The sequence below is a fragment of the Heliangelus exortis genome, chromosome Z (assembly GCF_036169615.1).
Source record: "Heliangelus exortis chromosome Z, bHelExo1.hap1, whole genome shotgun sequence".
NCBI lineage: Eukaryota > Metazoa > Chordata > Aves > Apodiformes > Trochilidae > Heliangelus > Heliangelus exortis.
Window position 1 is genome coordinate 67,056,095 of NC_092454.1, and position 18,661 is coordinate 67,074,755.

At 40.1% G+C, this 18,661-nt stretch overlaps 1 protein-coding gene across 2 annotated transcripts in view; it reads left to right on the forward strand.

Annotated features, from left to right (window-relative positions):
- The first annotated feature begins 2,136 nt into the window (after positions 1-2,136).
- ATG10 (autophagy related 10) overlaps positions 2,137-18,661 on the forward strand; it is an 82,998-nt gene continuing 66,473 nt past the window's right edge. Inside the window, exons 1-3 of one of the 2 annotated variants that reach the window (XM_071730384.1) lie at positions 2,137-2,196; positions 4,001-4,126; positions 9,010-9,129. In XM_071730384.1, the coding sequence (XP_071586485.1) occupies positions 4,001-4,126; positions 9,010-9,129 (246 nt within the window). In that variant the 5' untranslated portion in view covers positions 2,137-2,196. Of the gene's footprint in view, positions 2,197-2,500; positions 2,524-4,000; positions 4,127-9,009; positions 9,130-18,661 lie in introns of those variants that run through there. The other variant, XM_071730385.1, reaches the window with a different exon arrangement.

The following is an 18,661-nucleotide window of genomic DNA, read 5'->3' on the forward strand; positions in this document are numbered from 1 at the left end:
TACTATGCATTCTGCACATACTACAGCTTTAGTCATGCCAGGCAAGGCCTTACGACTGAAAAAATGTATGGTTTGATAGAATCATGAATTGAAGAATAATTCTTCTAACACTTGTGTTGCACAACGAGTTTCTGTGCACCTAACAAATTCTCAAGTGTAAAAGTAATTATAAAGACCACCTAGCTGGGCAACAACATGAACATTGAAATCCAACTTGGGTATCTCCAGGGAATGGCTCAGGAAGGCCTTTTGTTGAGACTCAGCCATTTCTTCCTATTTTCATCCAGACAACTGTATAACCGCATTGAATCACTCTTCTGCTTACCTCCTTGTGTTACATTACAAGGACAGTGCTCGGGTGACTCAGCCATTTAAGTTTCATCTTCATTTCCCTTGCAGAGGGACCTGGACAGGCTGGAGAGTTGGGCTGATTCCAGCGGGATGAGGTTCAACAAGGCCAAGTGCCGGGTCCTGCACTTTGGCCACAACAACCCCATGGGGAGCTCCAGGCTGGGCACAGAGGGGTTGGAGAGCAGCCAGACAGAGAGGGACCTGGGAGTCTGGATTGACAGGAAGCTGAACATGAGCCAGCAGTGTGCCCAGGTAGCCAAGAAAGCCAATGGCATCCTGGCCTGGATCAGGAACAGCGTGGCCAGCAGGTCCAGGGAAGGGATTCTGCCCCTGGTGAGGCCACACCTCGAGTCCTGTGTCCAGTTCTGGGCCCCTCAGTTCAGGAAGGACATTGAGGTGCTGGAGCAGGTCCAAAGGAGGCAACTGGGCTGGTGAGGGACTCGAGCACAGATCCTATGAGGTGAGGCTGAGGGAGCTGGGGGTGTTCAGGCTGGAGAAGAGGAGGCTCAGGGGAGACCTCATCACTCTCCACAACTCCCTGAAAGGAGGCTGTAGCCAGGTGGGGGTTGGTCTCTTTTCCCAGGCAACTCTCAGCAAGACAAGAGGGCACGGTCTCAAGTTGTGCTGGGGGAGGTTTAGGTTGGACATTAGAAAGAACAACCCCATGGGGAGCTCCAGGCTGGGCACAGAGTGGCAGAAAGGGACCTGGGAGCCTGGACTGACAAGAAGCTGAACATGAGCCAGCAGTGTGCCCAGGTGGCCAAGAAGGCCAATGGCGTCCTGGGCTGGCTCAGGAACAGCGTGGCCAACAGGTCCAGGGAAGGGATTCTTCCCATGGACTCAGCCCTGGGGAGGCCACACCTCGAGTCCTGTGTCCAGTTCTGGGCAGGAAGGAGATTGAGGTGCTGGAGCAGGTCCAAAGGAGGGCAAGGAGGCTGTGAAGGGATCCAGCACAAGTCCTGTGAGGAAGGGCTGAGGGAGCTGGGGGTGTTCAGGCTGGAGAAGAGGAGGCTCAGGGGAGACCTCATCACTCTCTACAACTCCCTGGAAGGAGGTTGGAGCCATGGGGGGGTCGGGCTCTGCTCCCAGGCAGCTCTCAGCAAGACAAGAGGGTATGGAAGCTCTGTCAGAGGAGGTTTAGGTTGGATATTAGGAAGGAATTCTTTACAGAGAGAGTGATCAGGTATTGGAATGGGCTGCCCAGAGATGTGGTGGATTCTCCGTCCCTGGAGGTTTTTAAGAGACTGATGTGGCACTCAGTGCCATGGGCTGGGAACCACAGTAGCAGCGGATCAAGCCTTGGACTTCATTATCTCAGAGGTGCTTTCCAACCCGGATGATTCTGATTCTATGTTACTATCTCCCACCTTCAGGGAGAAGCGGCAATGTTAAGATATCGTAGGGAAAGGCAAGTCAGCCTGCAAAACCAGCTATAAACATTACACGAGGACGTATTGAGATAGAACTGGCACTGCTGCGGTTCTGGAAGCAGCAGCCCAGCCCCATCTACCTCAGGTTCACGCTTTTTTGGGGGGCGGGAGAGGGGGGCTGACGGCAAGAGCCTTCCCGGGCTCCCTGCTGAAAACGCCCGCGACTCCTCGCCTCACACATCGCCTCACACGGCCAACATGAAGTCTCGGAAGGCGGCGACGACCACTCCAACACCCCCCGTACCCCCTACACCCTCAGCTCCCGCTTCCCGCCCGCGCTGCCTCCCCCGCGCCTGCGCAGCCTCCTCCCGCCTCCCCCCCGCCGCTCGCTGAGGGCCGCGCCTGCGCGGGGGAGGGGTTGCGGGGTGTGTGTGGGGGGGGTGTCCGCGGCCCGGAGCAGGCGGAGGGCGGCACGGTATGTGGAGGGCGGTGCGGCGGGGCTGCTCCCTCCCGCTCTCCCCAGTCCCGCGATCCCCTCTGGAGCCGTCCCTGGGAAATGGATTGGGGTGGGGGTAGGGGTGGGTGCGGCCCCGTTTTCTCAGTGCGCGGCCGCCGCGGCCTGCGCCGGGGCTTCGCCTCCCTTCGCCTCAGGCGGGACGGGAACGCCCGCGCCTCAGCCTTGGGCTTCGCCGCTGCCATCTCCTCAGCACCCGCCCGCCCCAGTAGTGTTCAGCCCTGGCTGGCTGCACCTCCCGTGGCGGGCGTGAGGCCGGGGGCTGCGGCAGAAGCTCGCCGAGCCGGTGTCGGTGTGGGTCGGGGCTTGCCCGGCTGTCCCGGTCACTGCGGGGGGTGGGATGGGTGGGCTGGGGTCTGCTCCTCAGTTTGTTGGGGTTGGTTGTGGGAAGAAAAGGAGGAGTGCTGCAGAGGTGCCCTTAGCTTGGTGTCTGTCCATAACCCTGAATCCTATCGCTGTGCTGAAATCGTGAGAACTCTGCTCATAACGTGTACCTGGCACAGGTTTGCAGTCCCATCATCTGGACTGGGAAATGGGAGAATAGCAGAAACATCTACAGGGTTGGGCTTCCACATTTCCTCTTGACATCCATGTAGCAGGAACAGATGAGCAGGGCCTTGGGTTGACTGCTGTTGAAAGCATGATTTCAAGTGGTAGATAAATAATACATGCCATGAGCAAGACAGAATGATGTTGTGATTTAGGGCTGGATCCTGAAAAATAACGAACATGGTAGCAAGGGTGTTCTTTGTATTTCTTGTAAAGAAAAGGTCTTGTCTAGATGGGGTAGCTCCTGACTGTGTGGTGCTACAGCGATGCGTGGTTTCCATAAACATTGAATGTGATGCATCCTCTTTGGAAGAGGGAGAAAAAGTAAAGCTGTCCACGTTTTCTGAGTGCATTTTCCTGTGATCTTTAAGAATCCAGAAGGGAACGTGCTCATCTGAAGCACCCACCAGCCCCCTGAAGCCACATTGCTGGGCAACCAAGAGCAAGAACAGCTGCTCCACCGGGACTCTGGTGGTGGAGGTTGTAGGGTCTGGATCCACAAGCAGATTTGCTGAGCTTTTATGGAGCAGTTCAGTTCTCAAAGGAAAAGGCGTTAATGCTCGTGGGAGGAGCCCAAAAGTGGATTCAGGTTTCCGGTTGCTGGTTGGACCATACTGCTGAGGAAACATGTTGAAATTGTAGTGTATCCCTGATATAATGAAGGCAGTGCTGCACTGGAGCAAATCTAGTGAAGGGACAGCAATATGTTTAAGGGTGTCTGATGTGTGAGGCAAGGCTGAGGGTGCTGGCTGAAGGGAAAAGGTCAGTGAGATCTTATAAAAGTGTTTAAATACCTGATGGGAGGAAATAAAGATGATGGAGCAAGACTTAAGTACTTATGCAGTGAAAGCAGAAGAGGCAATGAGCACAAACAGATGATTTTTTTTCATTTAAACAGAAGAAAACTTATTGCTGTGATAATTGAACACTGGGACAGGTTCCCTAGAGAAGGTTGTAGCATCTCCATCCTTGGAGATAATCAAAACCTAAGTGAAAACAGTCCTGAGCAACTTGCTCTGGTTGCTACTGTGAGCAGAGGGATTCAACTCAACAGTCTGCAGAGGTTTCTTCCAGCCTCAGCTGTTCTGTATATCTGTGATTCTCTAATAAACATTTTTTTCAGTGATTTGTTATTGTACTCTTCAATGGTATATATTACTCAGGGTTTTTAGTGTTCATTGTATCTGTCAGTACTAACATCTAGTTTTCTTTACAGATGTCAGGTAGCATGGCAAGTGAAGAAGACTTCTTTTTGGAAGAAAAAAAGTTCAAGCAGTACTGTGAAGAATTCATTAATCATTCACAGCAGATAGGAGATGGTTGGGAGTGGAGAACTAGCAAGGTAAGTATTAATAATCACAGTGTTAAATTTTAGATTCCATTGTTGGCCTTTCTGAGCTGCTGACAACCACCAGAAGCAGGTGTTTACATCAGATGAAATAAATGACATTTTACACATCTGGTCCAAGACCAAAATAACACATAGGTAGTTTATATGAGGCTTTAGGTCAGTACATCTATTGAATAGTGTTCAAGAATCCAAACTGCTGGAGTGTTCTGGTGCAACTTGTTGTGTATCTCAGGTTAACTGAGATAATTTCTGTGTTGATCAGAAAATGTCTTCTAAGGCATTACATAATTTTCATTTTCAGAATTCCCAATGATGGGGAAACAGTCACAGCTCTCAACAAGCCTTTTGAATCATTTGATATGCTTAAAATTGAATAAAAAAAAAAAGAAAAAAAAGAAAAAGCTAGTACTTTTAATCTTAACTACCTTGCCTATTAAGGTGAGGGCCTTTCTTTCATCAGGACTCTCCCTTTTTTGGTTCTTTTAGATTCAGATCCATTCATCCCTTAACCTTGTCAGTGTAAAAACAAAACATGATAAGCTCCTCAACTTTGACATGTTTCCCAATAATTTAATCTTTCTTGTGGATCTCTGAATCCAGTATATAAATCCCCTTTTGTTAATTTTTGAGCAAAACTGTACAATGAATGTTATATCACCAGGAAATTCAAACTTTCCTACTCTGGGCATGTTCTGGTGGTTACATATCCGAGGATCACTCTAACCTTTTAAGCTGAAATAGCACATAGACTTTGTTGTAGATTTGTGACTTAATGTTTTGTATTAAAATATGAGCTGGTTGCATGCAGCCAGTAGAATTGATCAAGCCTCATTATTTGATGCTTCCCTATCACTTCCAAACCTCACCAATAAAAATTATATATTGTTTCTAGGTCATTAATGGAAATTCTAAGTAGCCTGGGGACAAGGCTAAGCTCACAGGACTCTATGAATTACTTCTGTTATGATTATTCCCTGTTTAAAGTTACCTTTGAAAATTAACATTTTTTTCATCCTTTGGTGTGTGAAAGTGTGGGATTATTTTGTTTTGTCTGCAGAATCAACAGTTATCTTATGAAGTCTGAGCATAATTTGACTTCAATGTTTAACAGCCAAACATATCCGTTTAAGATACCTTGACAAATTCTATTTTTCTTAAAAAGCAACTGCAGTTATTGTATAAGTTTCTTTATTTACTAAGTTCTATGTGACATCTTCTCTTATTTTGCTTGGGATGATGTCAAGCTAATATGTGCATAGTTAGTAAAATTAGACAATGTGTAAAAATACACTGATGCATGCCAGCTATTTCCAGAGTTCACAGAAACTTCCTTGGTGCTTGGCAGTTCTTATATGCTGATTAAAAATACCTAATGATAGCCACTTCATGCTGAAATTAAAACCTCATAGTCATTGTGGCTTACAGCTATGTAACTGGTATTCTAAAGTAACAACAGAAATATTCCAAATACTTGTTTTTTCTACTTCAAATGCTTCTCTTATTTTTTATTTGATAATAAATTACACTGGTTTAAGTTGGGTTTTTTTGTCACTTTTTTTTGAGGGATGATCAATGTTTCATTTGTTCTCTTCCTATGCTGTTAGTAGTGGATTGTTTGGGATACTCATTATTTACTGTGTATTTTTTCTACTTCTCAAGCTTTTTTTAATATTGGTTTTTATTTTATTTTATTTTATTTTATTTTATTTTATTTTATTTTATTTTATTTTATTTTATTTTATTTTATTTTATTTTATTTTATTTTATTTTATTTTATTTTATTTTATTTTTACTTTAGTGGCTCCAGTGGTTTCCCATACTTCTTGAATCTAAGGGAGATAAGTCATGCTTGTACCATTTTGAAATACATGAAGTCGCACAATCAATCTGTAATTACATAAGTAATTATACATTAGCATTTTTAACCCTTTCATCACAAACAAAAGAGAATTTTAGGAAGAAGCAGGATCTTGGTCTTAGATGCATGTAGAATTTTTTTTTCCCTTCTTTTTTTTCTTTTTAAACAGAAAAAAAGAGTGCAAATATTAGCCAAGTGTTACAACGAACCTTTTCTAACAGGCAACCATTTGATACTTAAAATTTCAGTCCAAGGCTGTGTTTGTGAGGATTTATTCAACAAAGAAAGATGCCCTGAGTTGCTCTTGGGAATTTAATACATGGGTCAAAGTTTGAACTTTCTGTGAAATAAGAAGCTTTGTTGGGAATAGCAGAATGAGATGGATTTTTGTTCTCACATGTAAAAAAAAAAATGTAAGAGTTTTTTTTTTAATGGGCCTGCTTGGTGACTTTGTGATTTCTGTGCGTGATAAAAACCTGGCCATTGAGACAATTTATAGTATGTTATCTGGGAAGGAAGCTTTTTGTTAACAAGATGTCTCAATGCCTTGTTGCTTTTTTTTTTTTTATTTTTTTTACCAATATGTGTTGTGTGGGTAGTTTGGGGCACTCTTAATTTTGGTGATGTAATGCACTTGGATCCTGTTCCTCATTCCATACTCGTGAATAGAACCATTGATAGCAGTAAGACCACACAAGTAAACCAGGCTTGTAGAACTGTGTTCTTGTGTTCCTGTGCTTTCTGTAGAGATTAAATTTAGATGATGAAATAGTTGTTTTTGTGGATCTGCCTTTTGAGGCCTAAGCTCAGATGGCCTAAGCAGAGCTTTGTATTTATAGCTGAAAGTGACATGTTCTAAACGGTGTTATTTTTATAATACATTTTTTTTCTCAGAAGAAATCTGTGAAAAAGCCAAGATCACCTCTACTGTAGGACCTGATGAAGCTGAACGTGGTGCTCTTAAACGTGGATAATTAAATATTGTCAGTGAAGGGTGCTACTTGCCCTGTTCTGTTGGGTTAATCTGGGTAACCATATCAAAGGCTCTCTCAGTTCACATTTGCTTCTGATACTCACAGGACAGCTGGAGTAGAAATGGACCCCCTCTCCTCACCAATGGGATCAAAGTCCTTTCTGAAGTATTGATTTATTTTTACAGGGGCAGAAGTGTACAAAATACATACAGAGAGTGCAAGAGGAGGGATGCTTCCCTGCCCTGCCATGGCCTCTGACATACAGCCATCAAATGCAGAGACTGCTACCTCTTTATTTCCAGCTGTCCATGAATTCTTTTCATAACACTGAAATACTATAGACTGCAAAGGCTGTGGAGCTTGGCTCCTTTCTGCTGACAGGAAGAACTGGTTCAGGGAGATGAATGCTGTATCCAAACCCTTCTCTGGCAAAGCTCATTGTGCCTTGGGGCATTTTACCTCTGTGGGTGGCTGTAATACTTTCTTTACTTTCTCTTAGGGGGATAAATACCAATTGAAGTTGCTTTGCTCTTGCTGATGCTTGCAAGAAGCTCCACAAGGAGAGACCTGGAATGTTAAAAGAGTGAGAGGAGTGTCTTTTGTATCATGTAGTTAGGCTTAAATTTTCTGTCACCGTTGTCTGAAATGATTGATTCTTCACTGCACAGGATGCAGTTGGTTCTGCAGCCAGGACATCCAGCAAGATGTGGTGGATTCATGCTTGATGAGATTTAGTGAGAAAAAAGCATGCAGTAGGAGAAGTTACTAGTGAGATAATTGCTTGTAGTACATGAATCATGCTATATGCATGGGCAAAAGTACATGTAAGGATTTTCGTTTTCATCAGATGTGAAACTTGATAAGAACAAAGTAAACAAATAGCCCATAGCAGGTTTTTGAGGTGCATGCATTCTAGTGTCCTTGAAAAGAGAGAACTAGTGTGTCAGAATGAAACCTGTGTGTATTTAAAGGTCAGAATACATGAAATAAACTGTTAGTAATGACAGATTACCAAAGAGTTAAATTATAGTTAAATTTGTGGCCTTGTCAAGCAATTTAATGATGCATTAATGAGACTGTTTTGATTAGAATTGCTTCTCATCAGATATTGTGCATATACTTTGTGTTTGTCTAAAATAAAAAGTAATGAAACAGCTAATAAAACCTCAATTTTCTTTTGAGAAATAAGTTCTTAACATACAACTACTGTCCTTTGTGTTCTGCATACTCTCTCTCTTTCTTTCATAGTGTATGCTTTCCAGTGATCTGTTATTAAACTTTTTCTCCTTTTATTTCTAATTAAAAAAAAAAAAAAAGGAGTATGTGCAGATTAGTCAGGTCAGGAAGAGGGAAAAGCTCATGAAACCTTTCCCTGCCAGTCTCAAATTGCTTGAGGGCCCTTTAGAGCTGTAGACCATGTGTCCAGGGAAGAAGAATGATAAAGAGGGAGCTGGGAGAAGGTCCAGCTTTGTTTTCTCTTACACTCACAGGTGATCAAGAGAAGGGAATCATAGAATCAGCCGGGTTGGAAAGGACCTCTGAGATCATTAGGTCACAAATTAGGTCTCTACACATAAGTTCTGAAGTGGGTTTGTTGTTTTTTTTTTTTTTTCGTGACTCTAAGAATGTTAGAGGGGGAATGGAGCAAAACCAAATCAGTCTACCAAGAACTGGCAATTTATAGTGGCATGAATGCACTGCTTGAAATAGATTTAAATTGTTAAAGGCTGCTCATCTTTTTATGACCTTAGTGCACTGTCTTTCAGTTCTTTGGTGCTCATCCCAATCTCCAGGTGGAGGTTGTCCAGTCGGTAGGTATGTTAATTTTTATGTTTATTGTTCAGGTCTTTCATTCCTTTACTACCAAGAATGAATGTAAACTACCTGTGAGAAGATACTGAAAAGCAGTGCAGTCAACAGTGCCTATAAAAAGACCTGGACCTTACACCTAAATACCACGCTCTGTTTATTTTCTAGAACAGTGACAACATTTAGCATTTTGGTAACAGAAAATTTTTTTCCTTCTTATTTTCTGAACGCAGGACCTTGGTGATGGTTACCTTAGTAAAACACATATCCAAGTAAGAAACAGAAACATCTCACCAGATCTGCAGGAGAAAAATAATGATAACACTGAACAAACATTTTTTGCACATGTTGAAGTAAGTACAGATTTTAGACTTTGTGTATAAAAAATAAACCATGAAGAGGATTTTTAAAAATACTATGCTCTTAAATTAAGTTCCTCCAAAAGTGTTTTAAACCCTTAAATTACTGATTGTTCTCATTGAGATGTACCTGCTATATTGGTGATGAAAGTTGTGTGGAAATGGAAAAGCTCAAGCATCTTTTATGTATATATATTTTTCTTATGAAAAGGTAATATTTATTTGCACATAGATTCACTAACGAATACTTTTTGTGAAAAAAGATCAAAGAACAATATTTAGTTATCTTAGAGTAATTATTAGTTAAGAAAATGGAGAAAACTTTGAGGTTAATGTTAATTTGAAGTGGTATGTGCTGATAATTAAGTTGTGTATGAAAATTTTGTAGTTAATGCATACTATTCTATGGTGGAACTAATTTAAAATACTGAGCAATTTTTTGAAACTGGTTGTGGGAAATAAAATAGATTTAGTATTTTAGGAGAATAAACTTATTTTTTCCAGAAAATGAAAACCCTTCTATAAATTTAGGGTCAACTGATGTGAATAATTACTTGCTTGTTGGTTCTGCATTAGACCTCCAGATTACTGACTAGTTAAGATATGAATTGCAGAAATTTACTCCCTTGTTATGTTGTTACCATAAATATAAAAAGAAATGCTGGGTTAAAATTGATAGAAAACAAGGTATGCTGTATATTATAAACTGGAATAGATGAACATGGTGTGTTTTCCAGTTGCCTTTTCTGCAATAATTGCTTTTCCTTTTTCGTCAGCACACTTGTTTTTGTTTTGTTTTGTTTTTTTTCCCAAGAGAGACCCTGGGACAGGGTCTGAAATGACTGTTCATTTGGCCTGGTTTCTGAAAGGAACTGTCACTTAAGGCAGTCATGCTGTTTTTTAGTCTGTCATGTAGTTGTTTCTACTAGGTTTTGAGTTCAGCTGTCTTTCAGAAGGTATTTGGTTCTTAAAATTCTGGGAAAGCAGGACATTTACTGGCAGGTAGTGGTTTCGTCTTTGTTCTGTCTGGCTGGTCAGTGCAAGTCCAGAGCTGGACTAAAGCATCACCTTGGTTCCTCAGAGTGCCATGGGGAACAGCCAGGGTTCACATGACATGTGTAAGTTAGAAACAAGGCATGGTTCTATTACCAATAAAACAACTTGTTCAGTCCACTAGAAAAAAAAAAGAGGGCATTTTACAAGCACATTGCTGATAAACCAACTTTGATATAAATTGAAACCCATATAATTGGAATCCATGCAGTCTTTAGAATCACTGACTTGCCTTTATTTGCTAAGTAGAATGTCAGTAGTCTGAAGGGTAGCTGAAGCATTTGAAGTTTTCCTTTAAATTCTAGTAGTTCTTAAAATCAGTGCTTTAGAGACTTTATACTTAATTGTCACTCTGACAGTGTTGGAATACTTCAGTCCTGACTTGAAAGAACAGGTTACTGTTTATATTGAAAGTTGTTTATGACAATTTCAGCTCTTTTTCTGGTAATGAATCGATTCTTCATTACAGAGTGTATTTTAAAAGAACATGTGAAAAACTGTTGAGTCCTTTGTCTGGGAAGATGTATCAGCTGTAGAAAAAGTGTCAGAACACAAAAAAGCTCCAGGTTCTCCATTTTATGGAAACACAAAAAAGCTGCAGAATCTGTAACACACTGAAACAGGGTCCTCATAATACACTGAAATATGATTCCAGGCCAAACTGTGGTTTATCAAGGTACCTATACTGGTAATTCCTTCTTGAAATATTGTGAAATATTTCTGTTTTGGATCATAGAAATGCCTAGGTTGGAAGGGACCTTGAACATGTGCTGGTCCTCTATGGGAAGGAGACATTGTTCGTGTTGTATAGCAGCAGTATAGCTGAAGAGTGAAGCAAGATAAAGGTCTTAGAAAATTATGTAGGTTATAAGATGTGAGGCTATGGATAAGAAAAAAATTGAGTTTCCTCTCTAAAATATTCACTATCTAATAGAGATTATGTCAAATTTATATTCTTCATTGAACTAGAGTGTAACCAGGCTGTTAAATTTATTTAATCTGGAAAATGGGAGAAGCACACCACTAAGTTGGAAAATGAAATTTTCTATGGGTGTATAGAGTAAAACTATATATTTTTCACTTAGGAGGAAAATGGAAGTGGTGTCTGTAGAGGGGATAAATTTGCTCAAACATAGCAGTGCATATAGAGGATTCATGTTCTTTTCCACAGATGTTGAATGTGAGAGTCTTACTGCAGTGTTCTAACAGTCTGTTATTTACATTTGTCTTAGTAGAATTACATGCACCAATAAATCACACAGTGTTATGGGCTTACTACAGTCTCATTCAGTAAGTTCTTGGAATACATTCTGATGAGCACAGTTCAGCAAAAGATGTGATCTTGGTAGAATTTGGTAAGTTTTCTACTGGTGTATGCCTTCAATATTTAGCATTTTTAAAATTAAAAACTGTACAACTTTTATTTTTATAGTTTGTAGTCTAAATTGGCTTTAGGTAAGAATTTTATTTTGGAAATAAATTGGCCATTTACAATTTCATAAATCACAATTTTGAGTTTCAGCATTACTGTTGTGTTATATTCTTTTCTACGCTGTATCTCTGCTGTTTGTGTCTCACTGGTGTATTTCCGTCTGATCATCTCCATCGAGGCTTGGTAAGATAAGACACATAGTTTTATGTAAGATAGTTAATCAGGAACAGCAAGAAAGGAAAAATTAGGAAATCAGGCTCCAAGTAATCAATATCCATTGTTAGAAAGAACCAGTGATGACAAAGAGAGAAAGAAAAAAATTATAGTGTGGTATATGAACATGATGACCATGAGCCAGCAATGTGCCCTTGTGGCCAAGAAGGCCAATGGCATCCTGGGGTGCATTAGAAGGGGGTGGTCAGTAGGTCAAGAGAGGTTCTCCTGGTTCTCCTGCCCCTCTACTCTGCCCTGGTGAGGCCACATCTGGAATATTGTGTCCAGTTCTGGGCCCCTCAGTTCAAGAAGGACAGGGAGAGTCCAGCCCAGAGCTGGGTGATTAAGGGATCATCTTAAGTGGAACATCTCCCTTAAGAGGAAAGGCTGAGGGAGCTGGGTCTCTTCAGCTTGGAGGAGAGGGGAATGAGGAGTGACCTCATTAATGCTTATAAATATGTAAAGGGAGACAGCCAGGAGGACAGAGCCAGGTTCTTCTCAGTGAGGACCAATGATAGGACAAGGGGCAATGGGTGCAAGTGGGAGCATAAGAAGTTCCATGTAAACAGAAGTAAAGCCTTTTTCACTGTGAGGGTGACAAAATGCTGGCCCAGGCTGCCCAGGGAGGTAGTGGAGTCTCCTTTTCTGGAGACATTCAAACCCCACCTGGATGTGTTGCTGTGCGACCTCCTGTAGGTGACACAGCTCTGGCAGGGGGGCTGGACTTGATGATCTCCCAAGGTCCCTTCCAACCCCTCACTTCCTGTGATTCTGTGATATGACAGGGCATAAGAGACCACAAGATCTTCTCCTGTTCCTGGGAATCCAGTTCAGAGATTACAAATAGAACATTAGTTTTGGCAGGCATGGTGAAAATTAGGAGTAAAATTAGAAGACAAATTTTGGAAGCTGGAGGGAAATACAGGAAAGTTATCCATAGTAAGGATATAACTCCTGTTTAAGTAATTAAACCAAAGATGCATCAGTGAAGAGATGATGTTGAATAAATCACTGAATACATCCTGCTGTAGCAAAGAGTACAATTAGGACGTTGAAACTCTAGAGATGCAAAATTATTACTGTTCTGTTCTTTTTTAATCTGTGAAGAGATACTGATGTATAATGATACAGTGCAGGAAATAACACAGAATAGCTGAAGTAACTTCATTTAAATAGGAAATCAATTATCAGTTATAACAGTATCAAAAAATGTGCTAATCTTACAGGATATTCAGGAACCTTATCAAATTATTTGAAAAGTTTATTTCAGCTCACTGGTGATATGAACAGTTAACGTTTCCAAATTTCCATCTCATTGTCTCATACCTAAATATTTGGAGCCTTCCTGGTGAAGGAGAGATGAATAACTATTTACTGTGGTCTTTTCTGCAGAGCAGTCTGTATTACGTGATATGCTTGCTTCCATTTACTTACACAAGCTGTGTTTTCATCTGAAAACCAGGAATAAAATTCTGTGTAGGTTTCTTTCTGCTTATTTTAGATATGTACAATATAGAGCTTGTCACTTAAATCTTTTTTTCAGCATGAAGAGGTAAAAAAGCATTTTGGGATATAAATCAGTTAACCTATTTCAGGCGTCTTCTCTAGGAGAAGATGAGTCTAAAAGTGTCTGCTTTTCTTCAGTGAAGATCAAGGGAAGCTGAATGGTTACCCTGGATGTAGATGTCTGTGTTTTGTCATGTGAATCTTGCAACAAAATACAGATCTGAGCTCATTAAATGCGGTAGTAATTTTTGTTGATGTCATCACTGAGGCTGAGATTTCACTTTGAACATAAAATATATACATAGTTGAGGACTATGTATATAGTGTGTTTTGTATAATATCAGCACAGGAAAAAAAAAAGAAAAAAAAGGAAAAAAGGAACTGAGATTAAGTGTTTGAGCAACTGACATTGGCTTAAGCTTTAATTGAAGTGCTTACACTGAGACTGGTGCTTGTGCAGTGGAACACTGTGTCCTTTGTGGTACTGGGAGTCAGCACTGGCAGTCACAGTGAGTAATGGATCCACATGTGTTGGTATGCCAAAGCACCTCCATTTTTGGAGGAGATAGGGGTCCAAGTCACTGTATTGCAGCTCTTGATGGAACTTAATACTTGCACAGAGGTCCATGTATTGCAGGTACTGTGGGGTGCTAAGGACTGGCAGCAAGTTGCTGTCATGGGAGGCAGCTTGCTCTGTAGGATGAGCAGGAATACAGCAGAAGCTAAGGACAAGCTTGGGAGCTGCTGTGCTATACTGCAGCAAGTTCAAATGTTACCTAGTGTGGAGCAGGTTTTCCATTTTATGAAACCAGAAGGCTTCTGCTGTGTACATAATGGTTAATTGATGTTTTCTTCAGCTTATTGGTAAGCCTGCAGAATTCAGCCCATCTCCTTGTTATCCTTTCATATGTCAGTGAACCTTTCATATCTGCTGGTTTCCAGACACACTCTTGCTAGTTCCTGAGCTGTCCTAGGCAGCTGAAGAATTACCTTATGAACTCATGAGGACTCTACTGGGTGTTGGGAGGGCTCACAGCTTTAAGTGGGCAATGTATGAGGTTTGGGGTCTTTTTAACTCTATATTGAAGTGACTATCAACACAAGCTTAGATGAAGGTAAATGTAAAAAAGGACTTATGTCCACATAGACACATTGGCACTATAAAGCAAGGTATCTGAAGGCAGGTAGGCTAAGATGCTAAGATCTACTTAGAGCAGCTGAAAAATCTTTCTGTCTTTGTACTTGACAGTAAATGAGTTGTTGAGCTGTTTATCTAACTGAGTGCCTGGGGATCCTGTTTTATGCAGAGCCTCCTATCTTTCCATTTGCCATCTTGCTAGGAGAGGATTGAGAGTGTTCCTCTGAAATGCCAGTCTCTAATTTCTGTGGATTTAGTTCAATCAAGATGTTTGTTTTAACATCCAGATTAGTAAACAGAAAGTACTAATGACATTGTGACTAACCATAGACAAATTTTTGACTGAGTTTGTGGAGGGCACCTCTAACCAGTGAGATTAGATTAAATCCCTAGGAAATGAGCTGAAGAGTTTGTGAATCTTTTAGAGTGTCTTCTAATAAAATGAAAAATAGGATGTAGTGTGACACAAGGAACTGATAGAAACACACATTTGAAAATTTTTAAGTTGCGACTGTGTTCTGGTTGAATTTGTATTGAATCAGTTGTTGTCTTTCTGTGCTGTCCTGACTTTTTGCCAGATGGATGTCATATATACTTTTCCGTAGACGGCATAAATCTTGTGTAACCAACATACTGTGTTCTGGCTAATTCAACAAAAATCTTCAGTGTATATTCTTTCTTGATCCAAATCAAATCTGTCCTGTCAGGAGATCTGTCAGGGTCTATATCAATGAGATGGAACTGTGTCATCTTTTGTATAACTCATATGTGGAAACATATTTCAAATATTTCTATATCGACAATGTTGTATTACCCAGATTTATAAAAGAGATTAATTTAAGTTGTTTATTGCAAGCTCTTAATTGGGACTAGATGCAATGATGGCCAGATGTGGGAAGTAATAAATTTGATGAACTTAACCTTGGCTTGATTTTGAGGGATACAGTGACACGGGTATGGTATCTTGACTGTGCGAAGCAGTAGAAAGCTTCTGCTTCCACTGAAAATAGAATCTTACCCTTCTATATTTGTGGGGCTTTTTCCCTTTTCAATCAGCCTTCTTTTTTTTTCCAGTCTAAATACATCATAGTGAACAGAATGGTTTTTCCTCTCTGCATCTGAAACTATACAAATGCTGCAAAATCATATTTCACTTACTTTGTTATCAGCCCAGGTAGCCAACTGCACTGAAGTGATGCCTTTCGTTCTAGACCTTGGTGTCTATCATCTCACTCCAGGTTTTATTAAGTACTATGTAGACACATTTTAGCAAGGAGAGAGCAATTATATCTATTATTATGTGAATTGTTGATAAAATGAAAAATACTGTAAAACATTGAAAAATGAAGATAGTCCTCCTGTCTCAAAGAGCTTATGTTATAAAAGAGTAAAATAGGAAAATCTGGATTCACTTTGTGTTCTTTTTGTTTGTTATTCAAATAGCTCAAGGGAAGCAATAACTTGGAGTAATAAATCTCTGTGTGTGGTTTGTCTCTGCTCCCCTGGGTATTGCAGAAGAAATGAGTCAGTGTGGACCCATTTCTGAAGCTCGAGCCATTGCTGCTTTATGAAGGAGTGGGCAGGTTGGGAATGTTGAAGGTCTGTCAGTACCTGATGTTGCCTTTGGAAAATGAGCACTGAGCTTCACAAATATGTTGATTAAGTTATATGTTTACTTTTACGTGGACTCCACCTTTGCTGGCAGATGTTCATTAGTGTTAATGCAGATCTGCCTGATTGAGAGTGTGGGAATGAGTCTGACATCTTTCTTGGACTTTAATACCATGTGGTTTGGTGTTCAGTTTATAACAACTAGAAAATTATGATTGTTAATAATGATTAATCATTTTTTCTCTAAACAAATCCAGTATTTTTAGAAATAAGAACAACTTTTTTTTTTTTTTTTTTTTTTTTTTTTTTTTGGTGCAAAAATAAATAAGTTGAACTCAGTGTAAATATTTGCATAACCACAATATTTGTTGGATGGTTAAAACATGTGAAATGAAAATGCAGCAAACAGTGCTTAAGGAGAAAAATGTAAATACGTTTAATGGAATCCAGCACTCACTGCAGAAAATAACAGACATTAGTAAAGAGGGAGAAAATCAAGTATTACATACTCACCTAAACCATCAGTTTCTAAGGAATTACCTGAACTTAAGGGCAGTGAGGTTGCTCAGAAATAGGTGAATTTACCTCTAGTCTTTTTGATAGTTTTCCTGTTGCTCTGAGAAGGGAAGTAAATCATGCTCCATCTGTATTCAACCTAAAATATGTTCCCTTGAAAAACTCATGTGGGAGCCTTTGGTAGCTCTGATAGGAAGGAAGTATTCTAATTTCAGTTTGTCCGGAATCTACTCAGACCCTTTTCATCACACTTCCTATCCCAATTCCATTAGGTCTCCCAGGAGTAAGCTCTGCCTTGGGTGCTGCTGCCCAAAATGTTGCCTGTGAGCTTGAACTGGGCAGCAGAATGCGTTTGTGTCCCATAATCTTCTGTTTGCCAGGCCAGCTTTTGGCCCCATATTCCAAATTCCTTAATGCTTCATTGTCTAGCATATGCACCAGCAGCCTTTTCAAATGCCAGATCAGAGAGGAAACCCAAACTACTCATGGAAATCTGTAAAAAATAGATCAAGAAACCACTTATTCTAAGGAGAACTAAAGGGCATTGCAAAATGGAACGAAGATACTTGTGATTTTGCTTAAAAATGTATTAATCTGAAAATGGAATTAGCCTTTATTAAGCCACAAGAAAATACCCTGGTGTGGATTTTATTAACTGTGTTCTACTTGAGAAAGCTCGGCAGAAGAGTTACATTGTTTAGAAATATCAAGGCTGGAAGAAAACTTCGGTGTAGACAGTACACCCTTTCCCTGAGCTGGATAAAACTCAGTAAAGGAAGAATAATGTGGTGACTGAAGTGATCTGAACCCCTGATATGTCCTGCTTCTGGACTCCTCCATTAATGGAATGTCACAGTCCTCATGGAAGAGGCTAAAATGCTTTTGCTCCTGCAGAGTTCTGGAGGCATGGGAAGTTTTTGTCTCCCATGCACAGACCTTTGTAAATCATTTTATGTGTGTCACTTTAGTATCCTGGCAAATGTTGTCAACAGAAGTTACATTTAGTTTTCAACAGCTTTGATGACATGCTGTTGGCTTGACTGGCTTTGTGGGTGGTGGGACTCTGATCTTAATTCTCTATCTTACACATTCTTTGATTGCTGTTCTGTTTCACCCAGTAGGATGTGCTTAAGAAGTTTTCACAAACCTTAGAAATCACATCAAAGCAAAGACATAAGCTAATTATGAAGGTTTTGGGATAACTGGAGAAGCACACTGTAAGACCTCCAAAAGTTGTGGGTTTTTTTAGGTTTAGATGTTATTGTACAGTGGTTTCAATACTTAATATGCTGTCCTAGTATTCAGAGTTGTTGCTTAAAATTGGCAAATAAATGCTACATTGAAGTCAGGAAAAGATGCTCTAATTCAGATTTGGTAAGTGAATGTGACACTTTAGTTAGGGTAGTATGGTTGAAGGCATGGTATAATACCAGCAGAATATCTTCTGCAATAAATGAACCTCCGTTTCCTGTGGAGCACACATTGAGACTGTGGTAACTAAGCATGGTTTTCCCAGAATCTGAGCTTTGAGAAACTGGTAATACCACAGACAAAATTATTTATAAGCTCCCTCATTTGGCCCAGTGATCCTGTATTACAGGTATTATTAAAATAAGTATTCTTGTTTTGTTTTCATTTAGTGCATGGCATCTACAAAGTTGTTATGTAAAATTTATATAAGTAGTTTTAGCACATATGGACAAAAATTCCAGACCTAAGTTATTAAGACTTTTTAATCCTTCAAGTTAAAATCTAATTAAATTAATTTTTAGTTTTGTTTAATCTCATAAATGTACAGTGTGTCTTTTTTATGCATTGTCTTTTTAATAAATTAATTCATTATTATGAAATTGTAAAAAAATATTTTTAAAAAATGGTGCCACAGTGGACTTCAACAACAGTGGTCTCTACTCTGTTAATTAGCAGACTCATTTACCTTAAAACTGTGTGTGACTGTATATACAGCAGAAGTATCAGACCTAGGTAGGCCACTCCTTCATATAGTTAACATACCTGGGTTATGTTTTTCATCTCTCATTTTGCCTTTTGTAAAATAT